The sequence below is a fragment of the Galendromus occidentalis genome, unplaced genomic scaffold, assembly GCF_000255335.2.
Source record: "Galendromus occidentalis unplaced genomic scaffold, Mocc_1.1 scf7180000076951, whole genome shotgun sequence".
Lineage (NCBI taxonomy): Eukaryota > Metazoa > Arthropoda > Arachnida > Mesostigmata > Phytoseiidae > Galendromus > Galendromus occidentalis.
Genome location: NW_003804940.1, coordinates 323,688 through 351,018, shown reverse-complemented (window position 1 = coordinate 351,018; position 27,331 = coordinate 323,688). Strand labels below are relative to the sequence as shown.

Below are 27,331 nucleotides of genomic sequence, written 5' to 3'. Positions count from 1 at the left end.
GGTCCGCCAGATCTAATCTAGAGGCGGTGTATACCTAGGTCTCGCGGCTATATCGATGGAAGATGGGACTGCCCTGGGACTGGGCCCGGATTCGGAGATGAATTGAAATATAGAGAATGGAACTCTGAGATATGAAAACCTGTCTATTTGTTGCTCATGTTGCAGATCACCACTGGACAGAGTTTCTCGGGTGGAGAAGGAGCACGAGGAGAAGAAAGATGTCTCGAACCTACCGAGAACCGACCAGAGCCGGCGCGGAGAAGGCAGCTCAGGTAGATGTGTCCGGCATGGTCTAGTGGCTAGGATACGCGGCTCTCACCCGCGAGGCCCGGGTTCGATTCCCGGTGTCGGAAATTCGGTTCCATGGTGTAATGGTTAGCACTCTGGACTCTGAATCCAGCGATCCGAGTTCAAATCTCGGTGGAACCTATATTTTGCTGTTCAACAGGAATTAGCGGCGGGCTCCAAGATGGTTCGCGGTCAGAGCTCGCGCTCCATGAAGAGGGCTTTAATCGATCCCGAATACAGCCGAGTAAGGCCGTGAACAATGTCTCACTCAATCTCGCGATCTTGTCCGAAAAACATTCGTTATAATGAGCATCCCCTTTCAGCAGAGCAGCAGCAGCAGCGGTAGCAGCTGCGATAGGTGTGGGATGACGAGGAAAAACGAAAGAAAAAGTGAAAAGCTTGAAACGGATCCTCTCTCATTGTTTCTCCAGGGCATACCGAGCGGTGCAATACCACGGGCATATCCCATGTGGTAAGTCGTACGCTGCGCGATAGAATCGGCGCTTACGACGAACAACTCATATATTCTGCCTCAGAAAAAGGCCCCGAGACAGAATATAAATATCTTCGATTCGCCGTTTCCTTATCTATTCAATATATCTTAGTATAAATGGGTCAATGCTCACACAGATGGCTGATCCACCTGGAAAGTTCTGCTGCTCACTCAGTCAGTGTGGCATCGCTTCTGGCGGGAGCAGTAAATATTGGAAGATTAATTTAGAGGACCCAATGCATGCACATGTCTCATTCAGAAGAAATCAAATCATCAATTTAACGATTTTCGACTCGGAGCATTGGCAGCCGCCCGCAATGAGAGGTGATGAATCGAAGAGTAGGGATAAGAAATTCATCGTGACCCCCCCGAAACGTTCGATCCAGTCAGCTTGGGTAATGTAATAATGACCGCTGTATTGTTTCGGTAGCTCGGCGTTTAACGGTTCGACGGGGCGATTAAACCTTATTATGGGCCTTATCGTCAGTGGTTCCGTGGTTGTGGGCTTCTTGTGGCGGTTTGTGTGGAGATGTTATCTCTCGAGGTGTTGAGTTCTATTACATGTAATGATCGTCCGATGCCGCGTCGGATGCTGCTCGCACTCCGGGGGTCCAAACGATTTTGAACTTATCGGCGATTTACAGTTACGGAGCAATTCGAAGGCAATGCTTGCTCGGAGAATACGTCGGCCGGTGAGATATGTACATACAGCTCTGTTGAGCGAGCTCATCAACCGACAGAAAGAATGACGATGCGGGTGAGAATTACGCATCTCTGGAAACGAGACCGGACCTTATTTCGTGGCGAAGAGCCCTGCGCAGGCCATTTCATCTGAGGAATAAACGAAGATTGCCTGAATCTCGCCCACGATTCCCAATCCGTCGGTCATTTGGAGGGATCCGTCCGCTCATTCGATGTCAAGGAGCGTGCGAGGCGAAATGTCGCAAACAAAAGACCGGAACAGAAACTGCACTGCGCTGAGCGTGGAGCATGCAAGGTAAGACAAAGTACGGAGAGGTATTCATGGAGTCCTTCACGTAGGTCATTTGGCCAGAAACGCTTGGAATTGTGTAATGGCTCCACTGAACTCACAACAAGCATCAAATAATATAAACGCTCTAGACCGCAATGCTCAGCTGTTATGTCCGGCCATCTAGTCCGTCTTGAGGTTTTTCTGTCCCTTGCTCGGTCTATCGTAACGCTTTGTTTAGCTGACTTCAGCCTTCTGTCGAGCAATGGCGTTGGTGGCGGTGGCGGCGCCAGGCGGTCACTGCCAAGGCCACGGTGATATAATTCTGAGATGGCCGCGCTTCAGAATTCAACAATAGAAATGCCGGATGCGGTCGGCACGCACACAAGGAACCATTCGAAGCCATTGACGAAAGAGAAAGCGCTTCCAGACAAAACTAGCGAGCCATCCAGCGAGCCATCGGTCGCGCGTTCCGTCGGTCAGTCGGCAGCCACACACAATCGGACGGAGGAAGCACCGAAGGGACCGAGCGAAGGACTGACTGCGGGGCGGGCGGACGGATACGTTGACTGACTGACAGTCGGTCGGTTGGACGGATGGACAGAAGATGCTATCGGCTGGCAACAACGCACGGGTATCCGTTTGTTCGTTGTTCCGTTTGTCCATCCATCCATCCATTTGCTCATGCTCTCACGGCTCCTTCTGGATAATCCCAAATCTTCTCCTCCCTACGATGAACTCGTCATGCAGCTGGTAGGGGAGTCTCCGTCCCGTCATGATTCCATTCCACTCTCGACGGCGCGGCGGCGACTCCGCTCACAGATAACGAGTTTTCGCTAGTTCCTACGCCAGACTGGGGATGTCGTCGAAGTCTCACGGAAAAGATTGTCCCTGTTCGGTTTGCGTCGTACTGTCCTGGAATATCCCATTCCCACCGATTCTCACCGGGTCCCTCCATGGATTCCATGTCGAGACCAGCGGAAAAACGTACGATCTAGCCCATGGAACCTGCGACCGCATGTTTTCCTGCGGTAATACGAAACCTCGCTTCGTAATTTCGCTCTTCGTGAACCGCGGCGATTTGATCGCTGTCATCCAAAGCTCATCGCGTACAATGGTCAAGGTCTTCACGGTGACGCCTGCTTCGCAAGCAGCAGTACGTAGCACACGGTTTTCCACGAAGTACAACTTCAATACAACGAAATTCACAAAGGACACTTCTGTACGGAACCACGATGACGGACATTGGGATAATGATCATGTTCCCTTATCAGATCCTGTCGTTCCGAAGATGTAACGCCGCTCTTGGCTGGTCACAGACGTGAAAAACACAGTGTTCGCGTATTTTCCCCAAAATTCACAATAGAGGGCCGATTGAGAGTATTCAACTCATGCACTTCGCTCGTACGTAATTCCCGCCGGTCTTCCGTCAGAGGAAGCGAGCCGAGTCTCGTCAGGTGGAGAATCTTCCAGACGGCAATCGAGAAGAAGCGTCTCGAGACGATGCCGGCGTCCGATGAGACGGCATACTTGTTGATGCTGGTGGACGCGACGTATTTCGGCACACCGAATGGTCAGGCATGCATGCATGCACGCATCGATGCATAGGGAATTGAGCGCACGCATGATCAGCGTCTGCGAATTCTTTTTTTCATTCATCGAAGTTCGCTGTCTGGGACGAAAAATCTGACAAGTCGCTGCCTTGCGTGCTTATTCCGATTAGCTTGCTCCGACATGCGGGTGGGCAGGTGGGTACGGGCAGCCTGGCCCACCCGTTCGCCCGCCTGCTCGCCCGCTGGTCGCTCGGTTCCTCGTTCGCGTCCGTTGTGACTCGCGTCTTCCGCATCGACTTCACTCCCCCGCATCGAGGTAGCTTGCCGAGACTCGACGCGCCCGGTCTCCTCGCATATGGAATCGCTCAACAGCTGATTGGGGGAGCTCTCGTCTTCCCGCCGGTCCTCGCCCAGCCCTTCGCGAGGCTTTCAGAAGGCACCCGGAATGGAACGCAGACTACCTTTGTGGACAAGCGTCGGTGGTTCAGTGGTAGAATACTCGCCTGCCACGCGGGTGGCCCGGGTTCGATTCCCGGCCGACGCATTTTTATTTCGCGTCCGGATTGTCGAGTAATAGTTCTAGGATTTCAAAACGTTCGTAAGGGAGCCCGATCATCGAGACCGATGAGATCTCGCTCTACGGATTTACGGTCGTCGTCATACGAGACGCTTGTCGGTGGTCAGCATCGTCGGCCGTGGCGTCTAGATAGAAACATCAAGTTGCATAATAATTCCGGATTGAGGATGGTTGGCTGCTTAATGCTGCTCGCTATGCTTAATCGTATCATAGAGCGCTCGGGAAGAAGGCAAGCAGGGGCCTCCCCGAAAGCATGAAGATCACATTAACGCCTCAGTCAAGGTTGATGCTCCTTCAAACTGGCGAAAGGTGCGACCGATCCGCCGTTCACGACGAATCAGAGGCCCAGAAAATGAGAAAGTCTCGCTGACGGTAATCCTGTCGGTGGTAGTTCGGGCTTGCCTTGCGTCCTCACCTCGGGTGGAAAACTTAGCCCGGCCGTACCTGTCTCAGCGCAGCCCGCGTGACTCTCGGTCCGCGGAGTCGATTCGTCTTCGAGAAGAGTACATAGCTTCGAACTGAGAAACATGTAGTTGCGAGTTCCGAAATGCTCGTGTACTACCGAAGCAGAAACCAGAATCTCCACTTGGAAATGTGCCAGATCGGCTAACCTTCGCGTTTTGCGCGCTGACAGCGCGCACTCCGGCGAACATCGCAAAGTTCGATTCGAAGAACAACAAGTAACCGATACATTTCTAATTCACTTGGGTAGAATGGACGCACGATTGACTGACTGAGTGATCAAGCAAGCGACCGAACGAGCGCAATGATGACGACCGAGTAAATCGGAGCCGGAAAAACGGAGAAAACGATTTCTGAAGCAACCAACCAGAATGAAGCCAGGCTGAATCTCACGGAGCCATTCCGGTCCTTTGTAGAGCAATACCGAACGGAAAAGCGGAACCGAATGGATCCTCCATGACGTCTACAACGACAACAAATGAAAAGCATCCGATAATGGCTTGCGAAGGCAGAGATCTGCAAACAGAAATTCGGGAAGAAATGTCGAACAAGTTCGTCGTTGGAAGTTGACGAGCTCAATTCATCCATGAGAAATCATTTACCACAAAGTTCACCATCTACTCGTTTGCCCGCTCGCTTGCTCACCTACGCTCCCCGAAAATACGAGCATCGTAACGACACAGCCACGATACTTGACAAAGCGAGGCAGGCAGTCAGTCAGCCAGTCAGTCAGTCACACAGCGAGACTAAGTAAGTAAGCAAGTGAAACCGACAGAGATTTAAGAACGATCCAACAAAGCAGCGGGTCTCCCTTCAGCCATGGTGCAGCATAATTGCGAACATCGACATTTCGAAACCGTTAAGGCGATCTTTTTTTCGGCTACCTCCCCCTGCAGCGGCAACGACACACGGCTCTTCCTCCCCCTTTTCTGCTGTCGGTAATATAACTTCCCCTGGGGTTTTGCGGCGGACGGCGAGGGGAGCACAACTTAACCGAGGCGGCAAGCAGCCAGTCATCGAGCCAGCAGCGAGCGAGCGAGCGAGCAGTCAGGCAACCACAGAAATTGTCAATCTTGTATGAACTTGGGCCTCTTGCTTGAGGCACCGCCGAAGATTTCGCTGTCTTGCTGCTTCAACTCTCGATGCAGGATCAGGCGGCGAGCACGGAAAGGCAAGCTAGGCAAGCGATCGAGCGAGCGAACGAGCAGGTAGAAGTCAGGCGGGTAGTCAGGCAGGCAGGCAGGCAGGTCGGCAGACAGGCAGGCAGGCAGGCGGGAAGGAGGCAGGGGGCAGTCCGTCAGGATGGTGTTCACTCGGTCAAGCGTTTCTATCGCGTCGTCGAATTTTGTGCCTGACGCGTTTGCTGTACCTTAACAGCTTGGCATGTCTCCTCCCTTCTCGATTATTTCGTGGTATCGTGTAATTTACCTTGCTGCTGCTGCTGCTGCAGCGGTTTCTGCCTCTCTGCTGCCGAAAGCGATGCCGCCGCCGCTGCTGCGTATAATGCTCCGTCCCTGTTGTTCTAGCGGAGTCCTCCGGGCAGCCGGTGAGGCAACAATTCATAACTGTACTTTCACGGTCCGAGGAACCTGCGATTGGATCGACGATGTCTCAACTTCAAACTATGTACCTGAATAATTTTTCCTTAAACGATGGCACGAGCATCGTCGGGGCTAATTTCCACGATCGGGCCCGCAGTCCCTCCGAATGACTTTTCTAGATATCGCACTCGGCGCGCGGGGGCACCAGGAGATTTCTTGACCAACAAATGAAAATAAGGCCGGCTCTCTTGTTCCTCTGGTCTCGGAGCGGTCGATGAGATCTGAGCGTAATCCTCGAGCCCGTCCGTATCTTTCGTTCCGCGCATAGATCCGTGTTTTCTCGCCTTTCCCCCATGTAAAACTTCGGAGGCAGCGTTTGCTCTCCGCTAAGACTCGTAAAGAGCGACTTTCTTGTAAATATATCCGAGCCACCCCGGCCGTCTGTTTCGGGGTTCGTCGGTGGCTTCTGCCGCTCGGGCTATGCACGGCCACGTTTCCTCCATAGCCGTACGAACCGAGCTTGAAACCTCCGAATATCATGGAGGTTTCCGGTGCTGCCACGAGAGAAGTATCCTTACCGCATTCTTCTCTAACTTCCTAAGGCGCTCTGTCTGCTCGTCCGCCCCTGGGTTCGGGTAGCGGGTAGTGGCCGGTCGTACCCTATGTAGAGCCATACAGGCATTTATTATATGCGTATGCTTCTCCATCCCGCAATCGCGTGCTTGCAACCGCCTCGAATGCTCTGGACTGCCAAGCTCAAAAATATCGCGCTTGTGCAGCGTCTCGCATTCATGACTTTGAAATCAAGATTTTGCCGTGGAATGAACGAAGCGGCGTGATTCCTGGCTCGATGTCCGCCTCTGCCCCCTTAACAGGGTCGGACGTCGCATCGATACACAACATGGATGCGGGAGGTTTCGAATCCGCGATTTCTGCTTCGCGTCGAGTATCCGGATACCGTTGGATTATATTTTTTCGCAAACCTTCCAGCCAGGTCGAGACCGGTTCAAGTTGAAACGGGATGCTCTCGGGCTCGGATTTCGTATCGCCATGCGCCTCGCGTTCCGCTCGCTCTATTATTATCAGAGGGGCGAATCTAGATCATTTTCGAAGAGGAGTGACCGAGCCTGCGCCCCTTCCATAGATGCTATCGGAGCTTGTAAAAAACCTGAAGTTTGCTTGACACGTATCCAGACGAGACTTTCCGGGAAGCGTAGCGGAGCAGATCGATCACTAGATATAATGCTGCTTTCTCGAGCAGGATTCAGCAAACTCTTACGATAACGGACAAAGAAGTTCCGATGCGGAGTGTACTTAGGGAGTTCGAATGAGACAGTGCGGGTCCCCTATATAATTTCGTATGTCGTCCCAGAGCCCTCTGAGCGAGCGCTTGGGACCCGCATAGCTGCTCAGAGTTCAGAGTCTGGCGGCCAATCGCTCTGAATATCACCGAAACACGCATTCAATACCTGAATGTCGAGAATATTAGCTCCCTTCCCCGGATACTCTCTTGGCTTGAATTTCATCGGATCTCTACCTTTAAGGTTCTCACGAATCCCGGAGGTAAACTTTGATCCGTCATCTCAGGGAATTCGCGCAAGCCCGACGACGAAGTTCGAAGCCCGACACTGGTTGTCGAGGCGGTTCGCGTACGGTCAGCGGTAGCGTGGCCGAGCGGTCTAAGGCGCTGGTTTAAGGCACCAGTCTCTTCGGGGGCGTGGGTTCGAATCCCACCGCTGCCATAATGTTTTTGACCAAGCTTCACGTGAACAATAAATAAGATTCGCAAGTCGTGGATCATTTCCGGTCCATCGACTCCAAGTTTGATTCGAAGACAATCCCGACCCAAGTGACAGCGATTCCTGCGGCGGCTCGCGAGTGGCTTTCTTTTTGGGAACCGTATAACGTCTCTTGGTCGGATCGGTCGCGGAGAAGATCATCGATCATACTTTGCGTGCAGTCGATTTTTCGTCAAACCCACCTAGGCCCTAAAGGCGTTCGAGTCCCGGAACGACGGACGAGAGCGTTCTCATGCCTCCGACAGACCGATTCGACTTGAGCTGGGTGAACAAGGCCGGGCTTGGTGCTTGGTTCTCACGGTGAACGATTGCGGTCTCGCCGTCGAGATCGTGAACTACGCTTCTATGAAGCTTCTATACCGGCGTCAGCTGTTCGTTCCGTCGCGCTCTCAGCTCCTGTTGTCTCCTGTTGCCGTCGCAGGAGAAAAAGGAGCCGCTTGTCGTTGTCCTCCCCGGTGATCACGAACCGTAGTCGTAGTTGCCGGCTGCTGCTAGAGCGGCGGCGGCGGCGGGGAATCCCTTTGGACATGTGACAAGCGTCAGACATGTGCATGACGGATCGATCAATGTGTACTAGCGCTCCGGCTTTACGACTGATCGCGTTCAACTCTGCGCGATGGATCCCGACACGTGAAGAATGGATCCTAGCGAACAGGTTGATTCAGCGTAGCGAAGCCGAAAGGATCTCGAGGTTCGCTTTCAAGAAAGACGCGAAGGCCTCGATGATGGGACGTTTGCTGCTGCGGAAACTCCTCGCCGATTTCAGGATTTCCAATTCATGCGACGATCTCGAACGGAACTCCGATGAACGACCTATCCTGAAACGCCCGACCCGGGGATTCGACTTCAACGTATCTCACCAGGGGAACTTCAGCGTCGCGGTCGCTGGATTTTGCGGGAAACTCGGCGTCGACATCATGCAGATGCAGTACACAGGTGGTCGCACGATCCCGGAGTTCTTTCGACTGATGAGCAGACAATTCACCGAGGACGAATGGGTCTACATCAGGCGACCGTCTGACGAGAAGGACCAAGTGGCGAATTTCTATCGAATGTGGACGCTCAAGGAAAGTTATGTGAAAGCCATCGGCGTCGGACTCGCAATGGACCTTCAGAGAATCAACTTCAGCGTCTGTGAACAATTGCGTCTGGGCGAGCAGTTACGCTCCACCACGGTGAAGGTAGACGGAACCGCTCGGCCGGAGTGGACATTCCACGAAATTTTGGTCGATGACGAACATTGCCTTGCCGTCGCAGTATTCGGTCAGGACGACAAAAGCGTCGGCCGTTGTGAGCAGATCGACTCATTTGGTCAAGTGGTTTCCAATTTACAACCCAGAACCGAAACCTGCTCTGACGTCGATGATCGCCTCGTGGACGAGCTGTGGTCCCAATTCAAGGAAAGAGCGGAGAAACCCTGTCTCTGAATTCGAGCCCTTAGGGATTCGCAAGTCGAGGTTCCTGAGTGCCGAAAGTTTCCACGTTGAAAGAAATAAGCGTCCGGTTCGGAGCGCGCTCTCCGAACCACCTCGCGAACTTGTACAAAGGGTAGGGTGGCAAGCAGATATACTTACATATGATTTGAGCCAAAGAGCGCGAAGCGTCTCCTCTCGACCCATGTCGACGAGAGGAGCAATGCAATGATTAATAAATGGAAGTGTGAGCTGCGTGAAAACGAAAATCAAACTCGACCGATAGATGGGCAGCCTTTGAGGATTGTGGATCATTCCCTCGCGACTCCTTCAGATTTGTCCAACGAGCCTCACCTCAATATATATTCCCGTTCTCAGTAAATGAGATGGCATTTTTCAAACTTTGAGCGAAAAGTCGCGGAGCGGAGCTCAGTTCCTGCTCTTTGCAACGCAGCAATTTGCGGATGATAGCAACCAGACCCTTCGGGGCAAAGGCGCTTGCGCCTGTTCTGAGCAGGCGGGGATATTGGCATTATTTTATTAAATTTCACCTAACAGTGCATTCCTCCCTTCCCGCCGTCGTCGGTCAGTCGGTCTGCCATTTGTTGTTGGATGGCCACAGGGGCCGGAGTTGAGGTGGTGGTGGTGGTGGTGGTGGTGTCGGTCGTCGTCGCCGCCGCCGTTCTTTTCCCGCTCCTTATCTCCCCGAACTCGAATCGCTATTCCGTTTGAAGCAACCCCACCACTGGCGGCAGCAGCCACCATCACTTCCACCACCGCCTTCACTCGAAACTCCCAAACATAATTCTGCTCTCCCCGATCACCAGGCCGGCAGTCTGGCTTGCTGGCTGCCCGCCTGCCTGCCTGTTTCCTTGCCCGCCAGTCGGTCTTCCAGTCAGTCAGGATGTGGAGCGGGATTGGAGGCGGGATGGCGAGCAGTCGCGAGGGCGCTTGCGGGAAACGACGGAGGCAAATTTTTAGCGTTCAAAGGGACGGTGACTCTATCTAACCGTCACTGGGAGCTTCACCAGTATAAGAGGTATCCGGGACTGGCTCGGGATAGGTCTCCGATTTTTTTCTCTGCTTCCTAAATTTCTCCAGACCTTCCATCGCTGTGTGGCTTCGAGGTTTTCAGAGATTGCGAAGGTTCCCTCAATGACGAATGGCTCGAAATTGCAATCCGGTAACCCAACCCTCCACTCCGGATTTAAACTAAGAAATCGGGGCGAAGCTCGGTATTCCGAGCGTCCGACGTACAGTTGATGAATTTCGTTCCCTTTCAAATGGAAGAAAAAGAATGAGAATACGCGAAGCCAGACTCCTGCTAATTTTGCACCTCCGGACGAAACCGCACGAACATGAGCATCAACTCAAGCGCCCGAAAATTATCTTCATTCGAAACGGAAGCTTCGCCGGATGTGAGATGTTGCTGTTTAGTTGCTGTTCTCCTTCCGTGGGCTTGCGATCTTGCCTCGTAACCCGCCACGGCTGCTGTCGCTACGACTGCTGCAACTGCCACCGCCGCTGCTGCCGGCTGCGGTGAGGTCTTCCCTGCTGCTATGGCGCTGCCATGCCCCCTGTCTTTCCCCGCGTAATTCGCTCAAGCTGATTCTTCCTCGCGTGGAACATAAAGAAGCTACGGAGGGACAAAACTACCGAGGAAACTGAGCCAACCAGTCGAAAGCGGGAGACAATGGGGAGCGTCGACATTAAGAGAAGTCTTGATTGCGAAAACTTCAACACCAGGCGAGAATTTTCAAACGTTACATATATTCCAGGGCTGAAAGCTCATCCAAATTCCCTTGTGCTCGCATCGATCCCGTTGAACAGCTTCCATATACCAAGTCTCCCATCGCCAATTAGGGTGCATATCATCACTCCTCACTCCTCAAACGGCAGATTTCACGTACAAATCTGCTGGGGTCATCAAGAATTCCGGGAAAACCAAACAAGGTTCAGAATCGTCTCTGGGGAAAACGGATCGAGCACGAAATTCGACAGGACCGTCATCCGGATACTTCGAGTATCGGAGAGGAACTTTTCTTGAGGGGCAAATAATTAGAACGTCCTCGTTACCGCTCCCTTCATCGAACTCGTTCCCATCCGGTGATCCTACGGAGACTCCTCCCGGCTCCAGGGCTCGTTCCAGGAGAAACGAACCGAGTGAAATTCGGAAGATCCATAGGGGAGATTCATGGTGTCCAGTTGATAGTTTGATCGTCACGTATGGGACAGGGGTATTCGCCATGGATGAATATTGGACGGATCGATTATTTGACGCTATGATTGATCTGCAATCCTTGGAGTTTTATTATTCCGATGGGAACGGGACTTTTTTTCGGCGAATTCCCTCTGTCTGTGAGCACGGAGCACGCTCGCCGCGAGAATTCCTCTTCCTTTCATGTCTTTCTTCATTCCTATATTCTCTGTTTTGCTCGATGCAGGCGAATCCAGTCCAGCCTCCGCCTCGTGGTGACTCTTCGCGGAGGTTGTCACGTATCGAACACGGTGTCGTATCAGAATCGACGTCGAACAGGATCACGGCACTGACGACTCCGACAGGATAGCGGGGGTTCGGATCGAGCCATTTAAAGCGAGTCGAAACGGAATCGAAGCGTCGCGTCGTCGTCGTGACGAGCAAACAATTCCTTACTTGAGCGATCTAGATCCGCGTCGCAGATCCGCGCGAATGGACCTCGATCACAGAGGTCCACGACAAGGGTCCACGGCAAGCTTCGTGGACTTCAGTCAAACGACTCCTTTCTAAACGAAGAAGGTACGCAGCACGACCTCAAGATGACGACGCCGAACCAGGGGCACCGTGTTGGAATTCTTGGCCTGGCCTCTCTGGCCGTCATCGTCAGAGACGCTCGCTCTCCATAGCCACCACCCCACCCCAGGTGCATGGGCATTGTGCAGGCGTCCATTCTCGATGCTCGGTTCTCTAGGAGCCGTATGCTTTGTTCCGTCCGTCGGAGAAAAAGATTGAGGGGGTGGTGATGCAGCTAGAGCCGAGGCTCCCGCTGGAAACCAGCATTTATGGCTCTGAGCGCACATCAGCTGACTGCAGTCGGCTATGCGGCAGCCTGAGATGCCCTCAGCGATTCCCACACTATACCCTCGACGACCCTAGGAACCCCTTCGTAGTGGACGGATTGTTGTAGTTTTCAACGGTATTCCTGTTTTTTTGGTTCGAGAAAGGTCCTCCCCTGGCCGAGGAGCTAAGCGAGAGTTTACACGCAGGAATCCCGCTCGCTCAAGATTCTCCTCGTATAGCTTGATTCCCGTATTCCCCACATTATGTCGTCAGCTTCGTAATTCTAGCTTCGCGAGATATGGAACTCAGGAGCTCTGATTTTGAAGGGGGACCGAGAGACACTGCTTTGGTGGCGATTATTGGAAACTTCCGGGATTTCGCGTCCCCTCCGACTCGAGTCCTCACAGGGTTGAGATTTGGACCTCGGCAGGGTATTCTGATGGAGGATGGTGGAAGAGCCGGATTTTGATGGAAAACAACTCGACCGAGCAGCTGGGGAATACCAAGATATCAAGGATTGAAGTGGGTAGAATTCGAGCTGAAGAACGCTGGAGAAGTTTCTCGCGAGTTCGCGGAAGCTTGACGCTAGCTCGAGGAAACTAATTCCAGACGCGTGTTCATGCGCTGCATGCAGTCCCTTTGATTCGGTGTTTTTCTCTCTTGTAGCCGTACGCACATCGATAATTAACGAGCATGGCGAGAGGTTCTTCCGCGAGGAAAATCCATGTCGAAAATTGAGATAAACAGAAAATTCTGACGCTCTCGAGCGGTATTGGCAGAAAAATGGTAATCCCTTCGAGGAGGATATATCCGATACGAAATAGGGAAGTTTTCATTTTGTTTATGGATTTCGACTCTTAGCGCTCGGGGTTCGCCGAAGTACTCGAAACTGGGGAAACCCGGGGAAATACTGGAACTCGCGAATATGGATCTGCGAAAACCCATTGAGAACAATTATTGACTCGAGAGAACAGTGACTTAGGCAGCCCGGAGGTTGGCCGACCAAGTAGTCGACTGACTGACCAAGTGACTCGTGAGTGAGTGAGCCTGGTACTGCGTTGGTGAAGTGAACTCTGGTCGGTCTTTTCGCCTTTTTGAACTGAGCGGCAGAGATGGAGGCAGCGATGGTGGTGGTGGCAGCAGTAGCGGTGGTGGTGCTGCGACTGGCCGCTTGCCCGTCCGCTGTCTCATGCTTCAGCGAGTCGACTAAGGCAGAGGCAGCAGTAGCAGGCAGCAGCAGCACCACCACTACCACCAGCCGCATTACTGCAGCATCTAACTGATTCATTCGTTCACCCGTCGCAAACGCGCAAGCTGGCGGTTCGACCGACCGGCCGGCCGCTCAACGAACGAGCGAACCGACTGACTAAGGAACAAACTCATAAGCACATGAAGATACAAACAAACTTGTAAATACAAAAGATACAAACAGAGTTTTGGGCTTTCGATGAAGGATACAAACAAAGTTTCCAGCAATTGCCCGAGCCAATGAGCGAGCGACCAAAAATACAAACAGGTGTTAGACTGTCATTTGAGCCCTCCGCGGCAAAATCCGCATCGGGGAATGAGCTCGCTGTTGACAGACACAAGCGAAGAACGAAATTTCGGAGAATAGAGATTCTCACGGTGACGTTTCCCCTTTCCGTCAGCAATGAATTTGCCGCATTCACCAGAGCCCGCGAAATCCGCAGCCTTTCCGCGATTATACCGACCCGAGATTACTTCATACTCCCAAAGAGATTGGCGGAATCCACCGATGAATCTCATTTTTCCATGGCAGGAGACCTTTGCTAGAATCGCTTCCTCTATCAAAAAGTACGGAGGAAAACAATATTCTAATATAGTTTTATTTTCCTTTAGAGTTATCACAGTATTGGTGTTCCATTGCTAGGTGGATTTCTTTACGCCATTTACTTCTTCGCGGCTGCCGGTGCTGCTGTTTGGTTCGTTGCTTAGTTGGTCGGTCGGTCGCTCGTTCGTTCGTTGGTTCGTAGTCGCCGTCGTCGTCTTTACCGTTGTTGTTGTCGTCGTCGTCGCCGTTCCCTTCCCGTGCCACCCTTCCCGCGTCCGCTTTGTGACTGGCTGCCAGCGGAGATAGAGCGATCGGCGGAATAGAAGAAAGCCCAGAGATAGAACGAAGGGCCGAGGTGAAAGAGACAGCCGACCCGGTTAATCGCATATTTCTAGTCTCTTCCGGTTTGCTTCTAGGAGCCCCGTAGGTGTCCTGGATATCGAGCGTCCTGGAACCGGTACCGATCCCCCGAAGTCATCGCAATCGCGCATCGGGTCCAGCGTCCTGGACAACGCTTGCAGTTAAAGGTTCCCTGATGGATGTCCTTGCTGCGAGAGGTTGGGAGGATCTGTTCAAGCCGAACTCCCTTGCCGCGGATGGCCTGTACAAGACGAACCCAGCGAATCCTCTTTTTTCGGGCTCCATACGGCCAGCCTGCCTGCCTGCCAGCCTGCTTGGCTGCCTGGCTCACTGCCTGCCGCCTGCCTGCCTGCCTGGTTGGTCGGCTGGCTGGCTGCTGGTTGCTAGCTGCCAGCAAAGAACGGAAAGCAAGTTCGAAGATGCCGCTACGGAAGAAAACGATCGTCGACGCTGCTGCCGTAGGCGACGTCATCGTCGTAGTCGGAGCTCGGCGTTGGCGGTGCCGCCGTCGCGATCCATGTCGTTGTCGACGACCACTACCGATGTTGGTAACGTTCTCTTCCGGAGTACGTCCAGGTAGGAGAGAGAGCGGCCGCAGCGGGAGAATACCAGTGATAAGCTTCTTATTCCAACTCAGCCACGTAGGTAGCGGCTGAATTGTACGCTCGGGAGGTCTACGCCACACCATATTTACGGGAAAAGAAAAAACCGTAGATCCTCATCGATGGAAACGTAGGTCGCGCTGAGGCTAGGAAAAAACACTCGTTTCACAACAACAACAAGGGCAGCGAAAATATTAGGAGCAACAAGAAAAACAAGATCGGTGTCGACAACAACTACTGGTGGCGGTGCTGCTGCAGCTCCGGCCGACAGCTGTCGTTAGTCGCAAGCGGCAGCTCTTAGGTGAAGCTCGCACTCAGTGACGACTGCCGTGCACGGACACTCGCCGATCGGCCAACGGCGCGGCGGACCGAGGGCACAACAACAAACCATAGACGGAGGAAGGAACCGCCAAGCTCGAAGAGTACATCGTGATCAAATACAGCGTCAACGACGCATCGGAGGGAAACAGTCTTAGGCAAGATCGGGGCTCTAACTTTCACCTCGGTCTGAAAGGTTATCTGAACGAGAAACCACGATGGTAGAGAGAATTATCGCAACTCAGCCATGCGAGGAGCGGGAATCTTTCGGAAAAACTTCCAGCCGGAGGCACGAGGCGCGAGGATTCGAAGAACGAGCTGTTTTCTGAAAACAATTCTGGAGGGAACTCAGGTCCCGTATCCTATCTGCACGACCTGAATCCTCTAGGTCCTAGAGGATTAGGGTGCATCACGTCTGCTATGATTCGCGGAATTCTATTTTTCGTGTCCCCTCCGACGGAATCGAATCCTCGACACTGTCCGGATGCCACATCAAATGGGAAGCTCACACCACAGAAATTCTTCGTTCGGAACGAGTTTCCCTGGCATGGAATCACCGAAGTGAGCAGGAAGCTCCCCCACTGAGGAGCTCACACAGGATCTGACCGGATCTATAGGTAGCAGTCTCCCGGGATCCTCAGACTTTTACCTGAGTGGACGGCCCCGTCTCCGGCGATCTTTGAAATTTCCCTCTTGATTTCCGTCGTAAGTTCTCGAAATCCGTCGATGCTCGGATTCTGGAGCCAAACCAGCCCCACTGTCTGAGCCTCCTCGAATTCGATGTTCAGGACCAGGAAACGAGATGAAAGAGAATAGTAGGTACTTTTGCTCCTGAGATCAGATCCCGGCTCGCTCCGGTGGGAGCCTCGGGAACCTCACCCGCATTGCCACCGATCCAGCCAGCCCCGATAAACTCGACGGCTGAACCTTATCGGGAAGACAAAGCTCAGTCTCCGGTTTTTGAAGAAATGTTAGGGAGCGACCGACGTCGAAACTTAAACGACGTGATTCTCCACGCGAGGGGCCGTCGCTGTCCCTTATTGGGGCCTCTATGTCGACGTCGCTGGAGCCAACGTCGGCCAGTGCGGTGGTGGCCGTTGTTGTCGCTGTCGTCGTTGTCGCTGCGTCGTCGTTGTCAAAGCACACAGGAACAGCCAATTGAATTCTATACAGGGAATGGAGAACGTCGCCGTCAAGCGACCGACCGACCGAGCGACCAGGCCGCTTGCCAATTGACAGTTCGCGAGTCTGCGGCATCCGGAGGAGTCGCATTGCAAAGCCGCCCTGACACTCGGTTGGTGATTTGAGCGTGATCCGTCGCGAGATTGAGTGCATGATTTCACGAAAAATATTTGCCTATTGCAAATATTTTTTTCTGATCCAACGTCACTCTAAATCAGATGAGGATGAGGCGTGAGCTCCGAAAGGTAGGCGAGAGCTGGAGCTCATCGCGGCCTGTAGTAGGTAGAAACGTTGCAAGATGCCCGATTCTTGATGGCTACGAAGCGGGATTCCCGAGCGGGTCGACGAACATCAAACAGCAACCAGCCTGATGCGGATTGATTGATTGACTCAATGACTGACTGACTGACTGACTGACTGACTGAGTACATACCAGTCCGTCTGACTCTCTGACTGACTCACTCTTGTTGCTGCATGAGTCTTGATGAGACGGAATCATCTTTAACTGGCCAAGAAAGCCAGTCGAGATGTGAGTTTTTTGTGCTTTCTACGGCGTCGACATCCCGCGTTCATCGAGTTCGAGAGGGACCCGGGCCGAGCCCCGACTCGCCGCCCGCGCCGGTATATGCACGATGGAAGTTTCCCTTCCGGTTCTCAATCGAGCTCATTCCTTGTTCCGTCACTTCTAGAGGAATACGAGATTATCCGAGTCATCCATACATGAATAGTAGCACTGAACATGACCCCCGAACGCCGGAAGTTAGGGCTGGATCGAAACCCCGTCTTCGCTTGCTCGAGGCCTGGGGGTAAGACGGCTCAGAGTACCGGTATGAGGAAAATCCTTCATACATCGGAAAAGCTGCGTACACTCAGCGGTCCGAAATAGCCACCGAGAGATCGGAATCGAACGCTTGGAGCCCGAAGCATTCGATTGACTGAAATTCGATACTTCAGCAGTCTTCTATGTCCCGTCGAAAAATTCCATCGAAGGGCACGACGACTCACTCGATCAGACTTCCGGATGGTGTAGATGACGCCCCACTCGTTTCCAGCTCGTTCTCTGCTCGGATTGCATGAATTCTCAGTGGTAATATGTAGCATTCAGACCTCGTTGTAGGCACCGTAAGGACTTCCATACCCCTGACATTCGCAGGGTCCTTCTCGCTCTGCGCAAAATATCATGAGCTGCATCCGTCTCGCTGCTCATGTCTCGTGTCCCGGAAGGAGCAGCGAATGAAGTTCGGAAGTCAAGCTTGTCCTGGCGAAATCAGCAGCCCGCTACGTACGGAATAGCGTCCGCGAGGGGTTCGGACAGCCTAATAGTCTAAGAGGCTGACACCACGCCGGCCGAGAGGTCTTTCGAAGACGAGGAAGAGAAATCATACAGGGCCACGGTTGTTGGCTCGCTCCGATGCCATCCTCTCCAGGACAAACTCACTGGCGGGTATTCTGTCTCGATCGTGATTACTAAAATGACAGGGTTGTCCTCCATTTGACGGCGACGAGACCTATGGTGGCTTCGCGGAGGAGTCGTCCAAGAGAAAAAGTGTCTGCAGTCCTCTGATTCGCAGAGTCACTCAGTTCAGTTCCTTCTTCTCTTCGTCTGTCTACGCGTCCGTCCGTCCGTCCACTTTGTCCGCCAGTCATGGATTGCTACAATCCATCGCTGCGCTGCCGCCGGCCGGGAGGAATCGAATACGGCTCGAGTAGGGGTTTGGAATTGAACAATGACGCGGGGCTGATTACCGCGTGTTGCGACTTGGCAACCATTTCGCAGACTTCGTCCGCCTCGCGTTCTGTGCGAGAGAGTATGCGTTGAGCGAGAATTCCGCGGAGCCAACATAAGTGGAATATCGGAGAGCGTCTCCGGAAGGTCCCCAGTCGGCTCTGTAATGATCCACCGATACAACGGTCGCGAATCGTTGATACAGCGGCGAGGCAGGCGATCCAGGGATATGAGCACGTCGGCCGACATGTTCGTGGACTGATTCCTTGGTCCTGTCCAGAAAGACGAGACGAGAGCAAACAACGAAATTCACTGAGAGGAAGTTTCATTAAAGTTATCGCATCCGAATATCGTTGTCTGATTGGTCGTCGACGTCGTCCGACCTTCCACCGGTCCAAGAATCAATCGTCTCGTCCGGAACATCACACAAGGGGCTCCGAGAATTTTAAAATCGACTTCGGTTCTGATCCTGCTGTAGCTGCTGTCGGTACTGATGTTTGCTGTAGTCGGTACGTCGAACGGGTCGCCGGCAGGCAGACAAGCAAGTAAGCAAACGAAGTGCGTACGAGCTGCCCGCCTGCCTGCCGTAGAACCAACGGTGAGATAATGTTTTGAAGCAGAATAAATATGTGCTCAGGAGATTAACAACAAGCCCCGGACTGAGCTCCTTTCACGAAGCTCGCCAGCCTCTCTACTGTTCGTAAGTACGAACGGACCGACGGGCGGGCGGACATACAGCTCTCGGGCAAGCCGTTAGCGAACAACGAAACTAACCGTAGAGACGGGTTGGGAGACAAGCAGGATATCCCGATAAATCTTCCCTCCTTGCGCGCTCATTTGCTTATCCGTCGTCGTTTGCTTGAAACATAATATCCTCAGCAAACACGACACTCGAACATACATACATACATCCATACGCACACTATACGGACGGGGAGCCAACCGATGCACGGGATGACGTGCCCGCGGAGCCCTGAGAACCCTTTTATCACGTCCACTCGGAATTGGTTCCGACTGTCAAATGAATTCGATGGAGAGGTCCTACTATAATCAGTCGATGCTCTAGGTCCCCGGATTCGTCACTCGGTTATCCCGGGTGGCTCGGATACCTTTCAAGGGCGGGGAAAAAGAAGTCTGGGCTGCGGATCTTGCTTTCGCTTCTGGAACATCGAGAGTCGCCAGGGCGTTTATCATCATTCATCCGAAAACATCATCGAGGAACTCCTGACCTCTTTTCAGACTTCTCCATATTCCCCCCTCTTCCCTCGCCGCCTAGCTTCATGAAGGGTTGCGGTCGCATGCGCTCTCCGGCACGAATGACGCAGCCACCGGACGTATGACTCACGGACCTGCATTCCTTCTCATTCGACAGATTCTGCTCATGCTACGAGTCCTCATCGAATGCTTCTCCTTTAGATTTCGCGTAGATTCTGGCATAAAGCCTTCATATGATATTCCGCCTTCGGCAGTACTTCTCCCGAGCTTCCGCCCCGCCTCTAGGAGTTCGGGCTCCGGGCCGGAAATCTGTCGGCGGTTTCCGAGATCTCATATTTACCGAATTGCTTGCTTTTTCGTTAATCCGAGGTCTCGCATGGTCGCTGGTCCTTTCGCAGCTGGGGGAGAATTCGTAGAAACGCCTCTCTGAAATGTTGGCCGGCTCGCCGACCGACTGGCCCGATGCTGGCTGGCAAGAGGAGATAGCAGACCGCCAGGCACGCAGACCGAGCCTGCAGGCAGGCAGGCTGGCTGGCTGACAAGCATTCAAGTGAGCAAACGAAAGTGCAAATGGCGTCAGAAGTTTTGCTCTCTTGCAGGCAAACGCGCAACTTCCCCACTTGCTTCGAGCACACAGCCAGCCAGAGACAAAAAACCCTCCACTTCTTCCTTATTGCCGATAATGCTGGTGGTTCTGCCGGCGCCACCGTCGCCAGCACTCGAATTAGCGGAGATTGGCACGTTTCCCCAAACGAGACTCATCTTGGAGGGGAAATACGGGAACTAATACTGAGAGCGTCGAATCTTGGTAAAGCACTCCCCCATGACTCCACATAATTTGAGCTATGCAGAACTGCAGAATGATTTCATAGAAAATCTGGCTGTTGAGCGTCCCTGATTCGACGACCAGAACGCCTCTGGAAGTTCTCCATCCGGGAAGCACCTCGTTTCCTGGTAGGAGGATGGGCGGCGATTGGATCGCCCAATCCTCTCAAACAAGCTGATGCGAGAATTGGGCGCTCGATAAGAGAACTTCACTTGGTCATATCCTATTGGAGACGAACTATTCCAATAACTATAATACCTAATAAAAGTTGATTGCTAGATACCTATTGAGTTGCAAAGCCTTCTAGCTGCATTGCTCGCGGAACGTCCAGGATCCGGCCTACCCGGCTTCATTCCTTTCCCGTATCTACCCTCAGGAACCGGAATCGCCTATCAGGGATCCTGCGATATTTTTTCTTCGAACACCGGGCGAGAAAATCATATCGATGAATTCACTACGGGTTCCGTATTATAGTTGTCGAAGGGAATCCTTATTTGGCCGTCGATTCCAATCTCCTTAAACAGCCCCCACACCCACTCTCGGTCGGAAACTCTATCCACTCTCCCTTCTCGTGATTCTCCGAGTTTTGCGGAATGTTTCGACTCAATCCATCAATGGATGAACCTCGGAAAAGTCATTTGCATTCATCGACAATCCGACGGAACAGAGTCGTGAACTCCTGGATAATGCGGCGGAGCGGTGTGAATTGTTCAATGACTTCATCGGATCGTGATGATATTCTGTCAGAAATTACAATTGGATCATCATAAACGCCACCGGCGCCGCCACCACCGCCGCCATTAGCGTCATTACCTGCATCCACTGTATTCCGTGCCAACATCGCTGTCGTTCATATCGTGGTTTACTTCGCCGTCTCTAATGCCGATCTTGAATTCCGCGGGACAGGGAACTCCGGGCTGGAATGACTTTGGGAAATCACGGTCTCAGAACATGTATCGATCGAGCTCGGGAAGGTCTCCCCAGTTTCGGGAAACATTATTTGAACTATTCACCTAAGTTTTCTTCAAGCTCGGACCCTGGTTCAGCCGTGGAAGCGTCGGACCCATCTCGATTTTTGAGGGACTCGGGAGTCAAGCGGAATCTGAGACCAGATTTTCGAATGTCAGTCAGTCAGGAGAAAATCGGTGTATCTAAGCATCATCAGCAGCGCTAGGACCAGTAGCGGCGGCGGCTCCGGCCGCAGCAGTGGATCAGTCCAGTCGGTGAGCCAGCAGAAGAGTCAGAGCGGAAGAGTGTTCCGGTTTCAAAGATAACCGAGCGCCGGCTCGCTCGCTCATCTGGTTTATCACATGAGCCAAGACTGCCGCAGCCCGGCCGCCGCCGCTTCCATGGCTGCCCCGAATCAGTGCTGCAACGGCCGAGCCAGGAGGAACACATTCAATAGAGAAGATGCGAACACACACCGGCTAGCGGGATTCAATGAAAGCTAGCAGGTTTTTCCACCATTCTTCGGGATTCGCTTTCTTCTTCATTCAATCGTCAGACAATTAATCATCCGTTCACACATTCATGCTTCCTCCCTCTGACGAGATCCAGCCTTTCCGTGGCTGAGGTCTCCTCGCTAGAACTCCAGAGGAGCTTATCCATTCGACCGGGGGTTTGCTGTTCCCGCCGCTGGAATGGGTCATCCGCGATGCCCGATCTGAGTTGGTCGCGGATGATCCGTCCGCGGGAATTCGAGTTCAGGTTCCGACGTACAGAGAAATATGTTTGATTTCATGTCACAACAGGTGTTCGAACGTGCTCAGGTCAGAGTACCCATCCTAGCTGAAGTTGCGAATGAGAGAAGAATAATTCTTGAGCTTCTTCCGATCGGCTCAGTCGGGAATGAAGCGTAATGTAGCCGAGGAAGACCACTATTCAGTCTTTCGCCAGGTATTTCTGCCGCGGTAGAGATTCGGAAAAGTTCTGCTGCCTCACGGAAGATTATGGCAGACAAGACTCGGAGGCCCTTCACGGATCCAGGTGAAGTCGCTTAGAGGAGCTGCGTCGACGAATAAGATGAGTTCTGGCTGACCAGAGACCCTCCTCAACTTCTACATCGGAATTCGCGCTCGAATTTCATTCTCGATCATGCGGGGTCCTCTCCCATCCCCACCCTGCCATTCCTCATGGTCTTCCCGCTCCCCTCTTCCCCAACCCTCCCCTTCTCCCGACATGGAAAAACAACGGTGACACCAACGGAGCCGACCACGTGGCGGCAGCATGCTCTTGGAAAAGGGGAATATTTTGTATCGACGTTTTTGAGTTGCCTTCGTTCGTTCGTTGCTTCGTTCGTTCGTTCCTTCGTTCGTTTGAGCGGCTGAAGGGGCGGCGGGACAGGGGAGTACGGGACGGGGGCAAGCGAGAGAAGGGGGCGCTCGCTCGCTGGCAGCCTGCCTGCTTGGCTGGGAAAACAGGGAAAGAGGAAGGAGAGAGGGGGAATGAGAGAGAAAGAGTGAGAGAGCGAAGAGGGGAAACGGCAGGGAAAGGGACGGGGGCGAGGGAGCGCCAGAGGAGTGTCTTTCATCCGAGGCCCGCTCCCACGATCGTTCTATCTGCGTTTCGTTCACTCCGACGATCGTTCGCTCGTTCACTGCCTGTGCAGCAGGGAGCTCGGGACGAGGGGGAGGGGCTAGTCTCCTGGGCAGGCCCCTTCCCTTGCCCTGCCCTCTCGTCTCTCGTTCGTTCGTTCGTTCGTTCGCTCGCTCGTCCGCTCGCTGCCTGCCTGCCTGCCCGCCAGAGGAGCAGGCGGGCTGGCTGGCTAGCTGCCTCTTGCCAGCTCGCCCTCGTCGTCTCCCTTCTACCGACCCTGTCCATTGCACCCCCTCCCGCTGCTGCTTGCTCCTCGTTCTCATCCTCCTTAACTCGGCCACTCCTCCCCCTTGAGGATTCCTCGCTTGCCAACCAACCCTTGCCGGGTGGCGGTGGTGGCGCGATGCTGCTGCTGTTTGACTAGTAGTTATAGTAGTCGTAAATGTAGAGCAATGACGAGTTCATTCCATTCAGAATTCGAGTTTTTCCGTTTTTCATTACCACAACGCTTCCTCCCCCCGGTCCACAATTTCCCCGACGAGTTTCCGGGGGAAGAATACCAAAATGTGCGAATGGTATCAATCCTCCTATCAGAATGAAGCCGGTATCTGTTCGCTAGGTCCTCGTGATTCTCGACAGACGCATTCCAGCGGTTAAAGGGAGAATTATCAAACATGAGTCTTCTACGAAAACTCGGAACGGCCAAGACGGGGAAATCGTGAACAGGAGTTCCCCCCACCAGCTCCTTCCCCTTCCTCCTGAAGACAGAAGAACGGAAACAGTCCAGGCTTCGTTAATTCTCGACTACGTACAGAGTACGATATGGATACGAGACGCATTTTCCTATCCGGGTGGCGAGCGTTCCATTCGTACCTCCTGGCTAAAGGAAAGAATCTGGAATGAGCGACTCTTCTGGAGAGTCCGAATTGAAACCCTCCTTTGAAAATCGCCTCAGGACCGAGGACCCTGGTCTTCCGCATGGATTTCGCTCGGCTGGGAGATCTTCTGTGAGGTCGTCGGTGATTCAGTGCTTGCTTGCAACTTGGTTTGATTCAATCGGAGAATCGCAATTTCGATCCTTGTTCGAAACTGCGGCTTCGGACGACCAGCCGGTTAGCCGGCGAGTCGGCTATCCCGGTGGTTCTGTTTTTAATTTCCTCCGCAAGATAGGTTGCAGACTCACTTTATAGACCGAACGACCGACCGACCGCCTTGGCGAGCTTCTGACCGAGGACCCGTAGAGAGCGAGACCCACCGAGCAAAGGGTGGATTCGTTCGTTCCTTCGTTGCTTGCTTTTGCTGCGTTGTTGTCTGGTTCGTCTCAACTTGCCTGTCTGCGAGCCTGCCTGCTTGCCTGCCTGAACGCCCGCCCGCCCGCCCGCTTGATCGGCATTATCCTTGCGAGCAAGTGTGCTGGCCTGCTGATCAACTTAGCAGTCTGCCGCTTACCAGCTCGACCGTCTCACGAATTACCGAACGTCGAACTCACATCGATCGGGCTCTGATGCGGCTTCCGAATCCGTCGGATTGATTTTCAGTGCGGACGTTCGCAGAGAATATTTTCGCTTCCGAAATGAAGCATTCGGAGCGAGCAGCTCAAGGCTCCGCATACCAGGTGCTCCGCCTTTGCTGCCCTGTCCTTCTCGTCGCTGTCATTGTCGCTTTTCGCTGGCCGTAGTCTGCACTGTAGGCGAGCAGGCAGCCAGGCAAGCAGGCGACGAGGCAGCTGTTTCTAATGTCTAATGTCGACCGACCATCGACAAACAGACAACAGCAGCAAAGCGCGCTCCGCGTCTGCGACGGACGGTCGCTCGGATCTTAGCGCATATTTCAGGACAAACCTCCTCGTACGGTCAATCCTACGACGAGGAGGATACGCGATGAAGAGTTCTCCAGGTTTAGCCGACCGGGGAACGCTTATTTCCCCTACGATTTTAGACTTCGTGTGTCTTTCACGGAGTCAGACCTCCAGTCCGGAGGCCTTTGGTCGGGCGTTCCGGAATATCGCGTCACTGAGCGCGGAAATTCACAGAAACTCGGGAAATTCGGGATCGGACACGGATCATCGGGAACCCGTACCGACTCCGTGGGGAACTCGTTGATCGGTGGCCCTCTTCCCGTCTGGATCGGACGCCGCAGATCGAAATCGACAAAACTGATATAAAACCTAAATAATCGGTACATGGATTGCGCGATAATTTCCCGAATGATAAAGGTGATAGATTTGACGCTATTTCTTTCCTTCATTTCCTTTCTGGGACCTTCTGGGGCCTGGGCGATCTCTTGGGCATTTCCGATAGAGCGAAAAACTAAAGGAAGAAAAGAGCGAACGATCGGCGCAGCGCGAAAGAGGACGACTCCCCTGCCCTCTGCTGATGCCCCTGCTCCCCACCCGACCCTTTCTGTCGGCTCCCCTCCTTCGGCCGGCGGGTCGCTCGCTCGCCGGCCCGGTCGGCCGGCCGGCCGGCCGTGCAAGCGGCGGGCGGGCGGGCGAGCGAGCGAACGACGGACCGACCGATCGGCTCCCCGCCTTTCCCGATCCTTGCCCAAGCCTCCTTTTTCTCTCTATCCTGTCTCTCCTCTACTCTCTTCTCCCGTTCTCAGCCTCCTGGTCCTGGCATCCGCTTTCGGAAGGGTGCACGCTCCGGTCGAATGACCAACCCCGATGAGGACAGCCGACGTATTAACGTCCAGTCTCGACCCTAACTTGGACAGGAGGGTGACCAGAGTAACTTGGGAAATTTTGTTTCGACCGGCCCCGCGCAACATTCAGTCGCGATATGGTGGTCGAGGAACGCTTCAATGTATCGTTAGCAAAAATTGGCCATGGGACGTGAAGTTTAGAGACATGGGAAAGCAAGTTTCTGGTTTCAATTCTTCTCGTCGATTTTGCATCTTCTGTCTGGCGTGTACCCGGGCGGAAGAGGTGGTCAACGTCGAGCGTCGGCCAGGGATCCGATGTTCAATCGTACCGCGAAACTGAGCTCTGAATTCTCGCTACGAGAGCGCGAATCGTCGGCGGGAAGATATTCGAGACCGACTGGGTAGCTACTCCCGTGGCACACCCTTCGAAAGCATTTCTTTGTGCGTGGCATTTGCGCCCCTTCTTGGAGCCGCTCCCTTGCTGCCTAGCTGACAGGCAGGCAAGCAGGCAGGCTGGCTGGCTGCCTCACAGGCTGGAGGCATGGCTGGCTGGCTCGCCCACCCTACCGCCATCGCCACCACCACTACCACCCAACAACGACGACGATGACGACGGCGGCGACTTAGAAGCACCCAATGCGAGAAATATCCTTCAGTTGAGCACGGTTCTTATTCTGCTGCACATAGCCCTTCGAAGGGAAGTCTCATCAACGCTGGAAGAACCGGAACACGAGACCGGCTCCGACAGAGTTCCGATAGCCTTCGTATTTTATTTTACTAAATCTCATTCCCCACGTTTTCAAGTTTTCGGCCGATGCCGTCTCCATGGCCGGCTCCAGCCCGGGATGTTCCCGTGTGAGGAAATTCCGCCGAGAGGAATAACGACTACCTACCCATGAGTTACCAAGAACCGGTATGATTTCAGGGATTTCCTGTTCAACCCATGAAAATTTCCCGACTTCCGCACGGTGGACAGTCCGTCTACCATGGCCGTCGAAACTCCTCTCGATGATCCGTCGGGAGAAAGAATCGGGCACCTCGCCCAATCCAGTTCAGAGTACGGGAGTTCCCGTTTGGTTTTGCATGGTGTCGGTCATTTCGACCATCGGAATCCATCCTCCTGAAATCTTCGCGTTTTTCCACCTGGAAAATCACGTACATCTTTCTAGTCCCGCGTGGTTCACGCTGAGACGGTCGACGTGCCTCGCAACGCGTCCGTTTGTCGCTCCATCCTCCCTTGGTGAGCGAAACCGTCCGTTCCTGCGGACGCCCGTTCTCAGGCAGCAGAACTTGGACGCGAACGGGCCGGCGAGCGAACTTCCTTCTCGCATAGGCTCCCTTCGACTCGAGCTCCTTTGGTGGCGGGTTGACTGAGTCTCTTCGTCCGTTGCTCGCGCTCCCCCTCCCGTTCCGTTCTCTCCACCCCTCTCCCCATGAGTTTCCAAGCCCCATCTCCAGCTTTCGTCCGCCGTTCGTTCTCTCGGACTCTTTCCTCCGTCGATCGTTCCATTGGATATCGCGAAGGAATTTTTGGGGAAAAGCGCGCCGCCTGGCTTCCTGCCCGCCCGCCCGCTCGCTCGTCCGCTCGCTTGCATGCTCGGTCGGCTGACTGTCTGGCGGGTGAGGTTGTTTATCTCTTCCTCTGCTCCCTCGTCCAATCGTCCCCCTCGGCTGTCGCTGATATTCTCTGACCGGTTCACTACTTTCTTGTGTTTCTTCTGCCGTCGAAGGGATCTAGGTGAGAGGCTCTCGAGCTGTCAAGAATTACTGCGCCTAACGGATTCATTACGACGTGCTCCGATCTGATATTGAGTCGTTCTAGAATATTTTCCGTAGTCGCTGGAGCACATCCGGAACGGTCGGACGACCGAGGCTCACAGGTGCGAGACGGCACATGCGTGCGACGCGCCCATGAGGGACTTCGGTGCCGAGTCTAGGCTGGAGAAGTCACTTCCATGATTCATCGATGAGTACGAGCGCTAAGAGCGGAGGAGGACCGA

At 53.6% G+C, this 27,331-nt stretch overlaps 1 protein-coding gene and 4 non-coding genes across 5 annotated transcripts; all 5 read left to right on the top strand.

The window, feature by feature from the left end:
* The first annotated feature begins 281 nt into the window (after positions 1-281).
* Positions 282-353, top strand: TRNAE-CUC (transfer RNA glutamic acid (anticodon CUC)). The gene has a single exon. It is a non-coding gene; the product is annotated as a tRNA-Glu (tRNA).
* Positions 354-357: 4 nt separating this feature from the next.
* TRNAQ-CUG (transfer RNA glutamine (anticodon CUG)) lies at positions 358-429 on the top strand. Its single transcript has one exon. It is a non-coding gene; the product is annotated as a tRNA-Gln (tRNA).
* Positions 430-3,777: 3,348 nt separating this feature from the next.
* On the top strand, positions 3,778-3,848 carry TRNAG-GCC (transfer RNA glycine (anticodon GCC)). The gene has a single exon. It is a non-coding gene; the product is annotated as a tRNA-Gly (tRNA).
* Positions 3,849-7,544: 3,696 nt separating this feature from the next.
* Positions 7,545-7,626, top strand: TRNAL-AAG (transfer RNA leucine (anticodon AAG)). Its single transcript has one exon. It is a non-coding gene; the product is annotated as a tRNA-Leu (tRNA).
* A 448-nt stretch (positions 7,627-8,074) lies between these two features.
* LOC100901197 (L-aminoadipate-semialdehyde dehydrogenase-phosphopantetheinyl transferase) lies at positions 8,075-9,347 on the top strand. The gene has a single exon (XM_003740490.2). The coding sequence runs from the start codon at positions 8,229-8,231 to the stop codon at positions 9,108-9,110; it is 882 nt and encodes a 293-aa protein (XP_003740538.1). The 5' UTR covers positions 8,075-8,228; the 3' UTR covers positions 9,111-9,347.
* The last annotated feature ends 17,984 nt before the right edge of the window (positions 9,348-27,331 follow it).

Coding starts and splice junctions, on each gene's coding strand:
- LOC100901197 (XM_003740490.2), top strand. CDS start 8,229: ATGTGCATGACGGATCGATCAATGTGTACTAGCGCTCCGGCTTTACGA.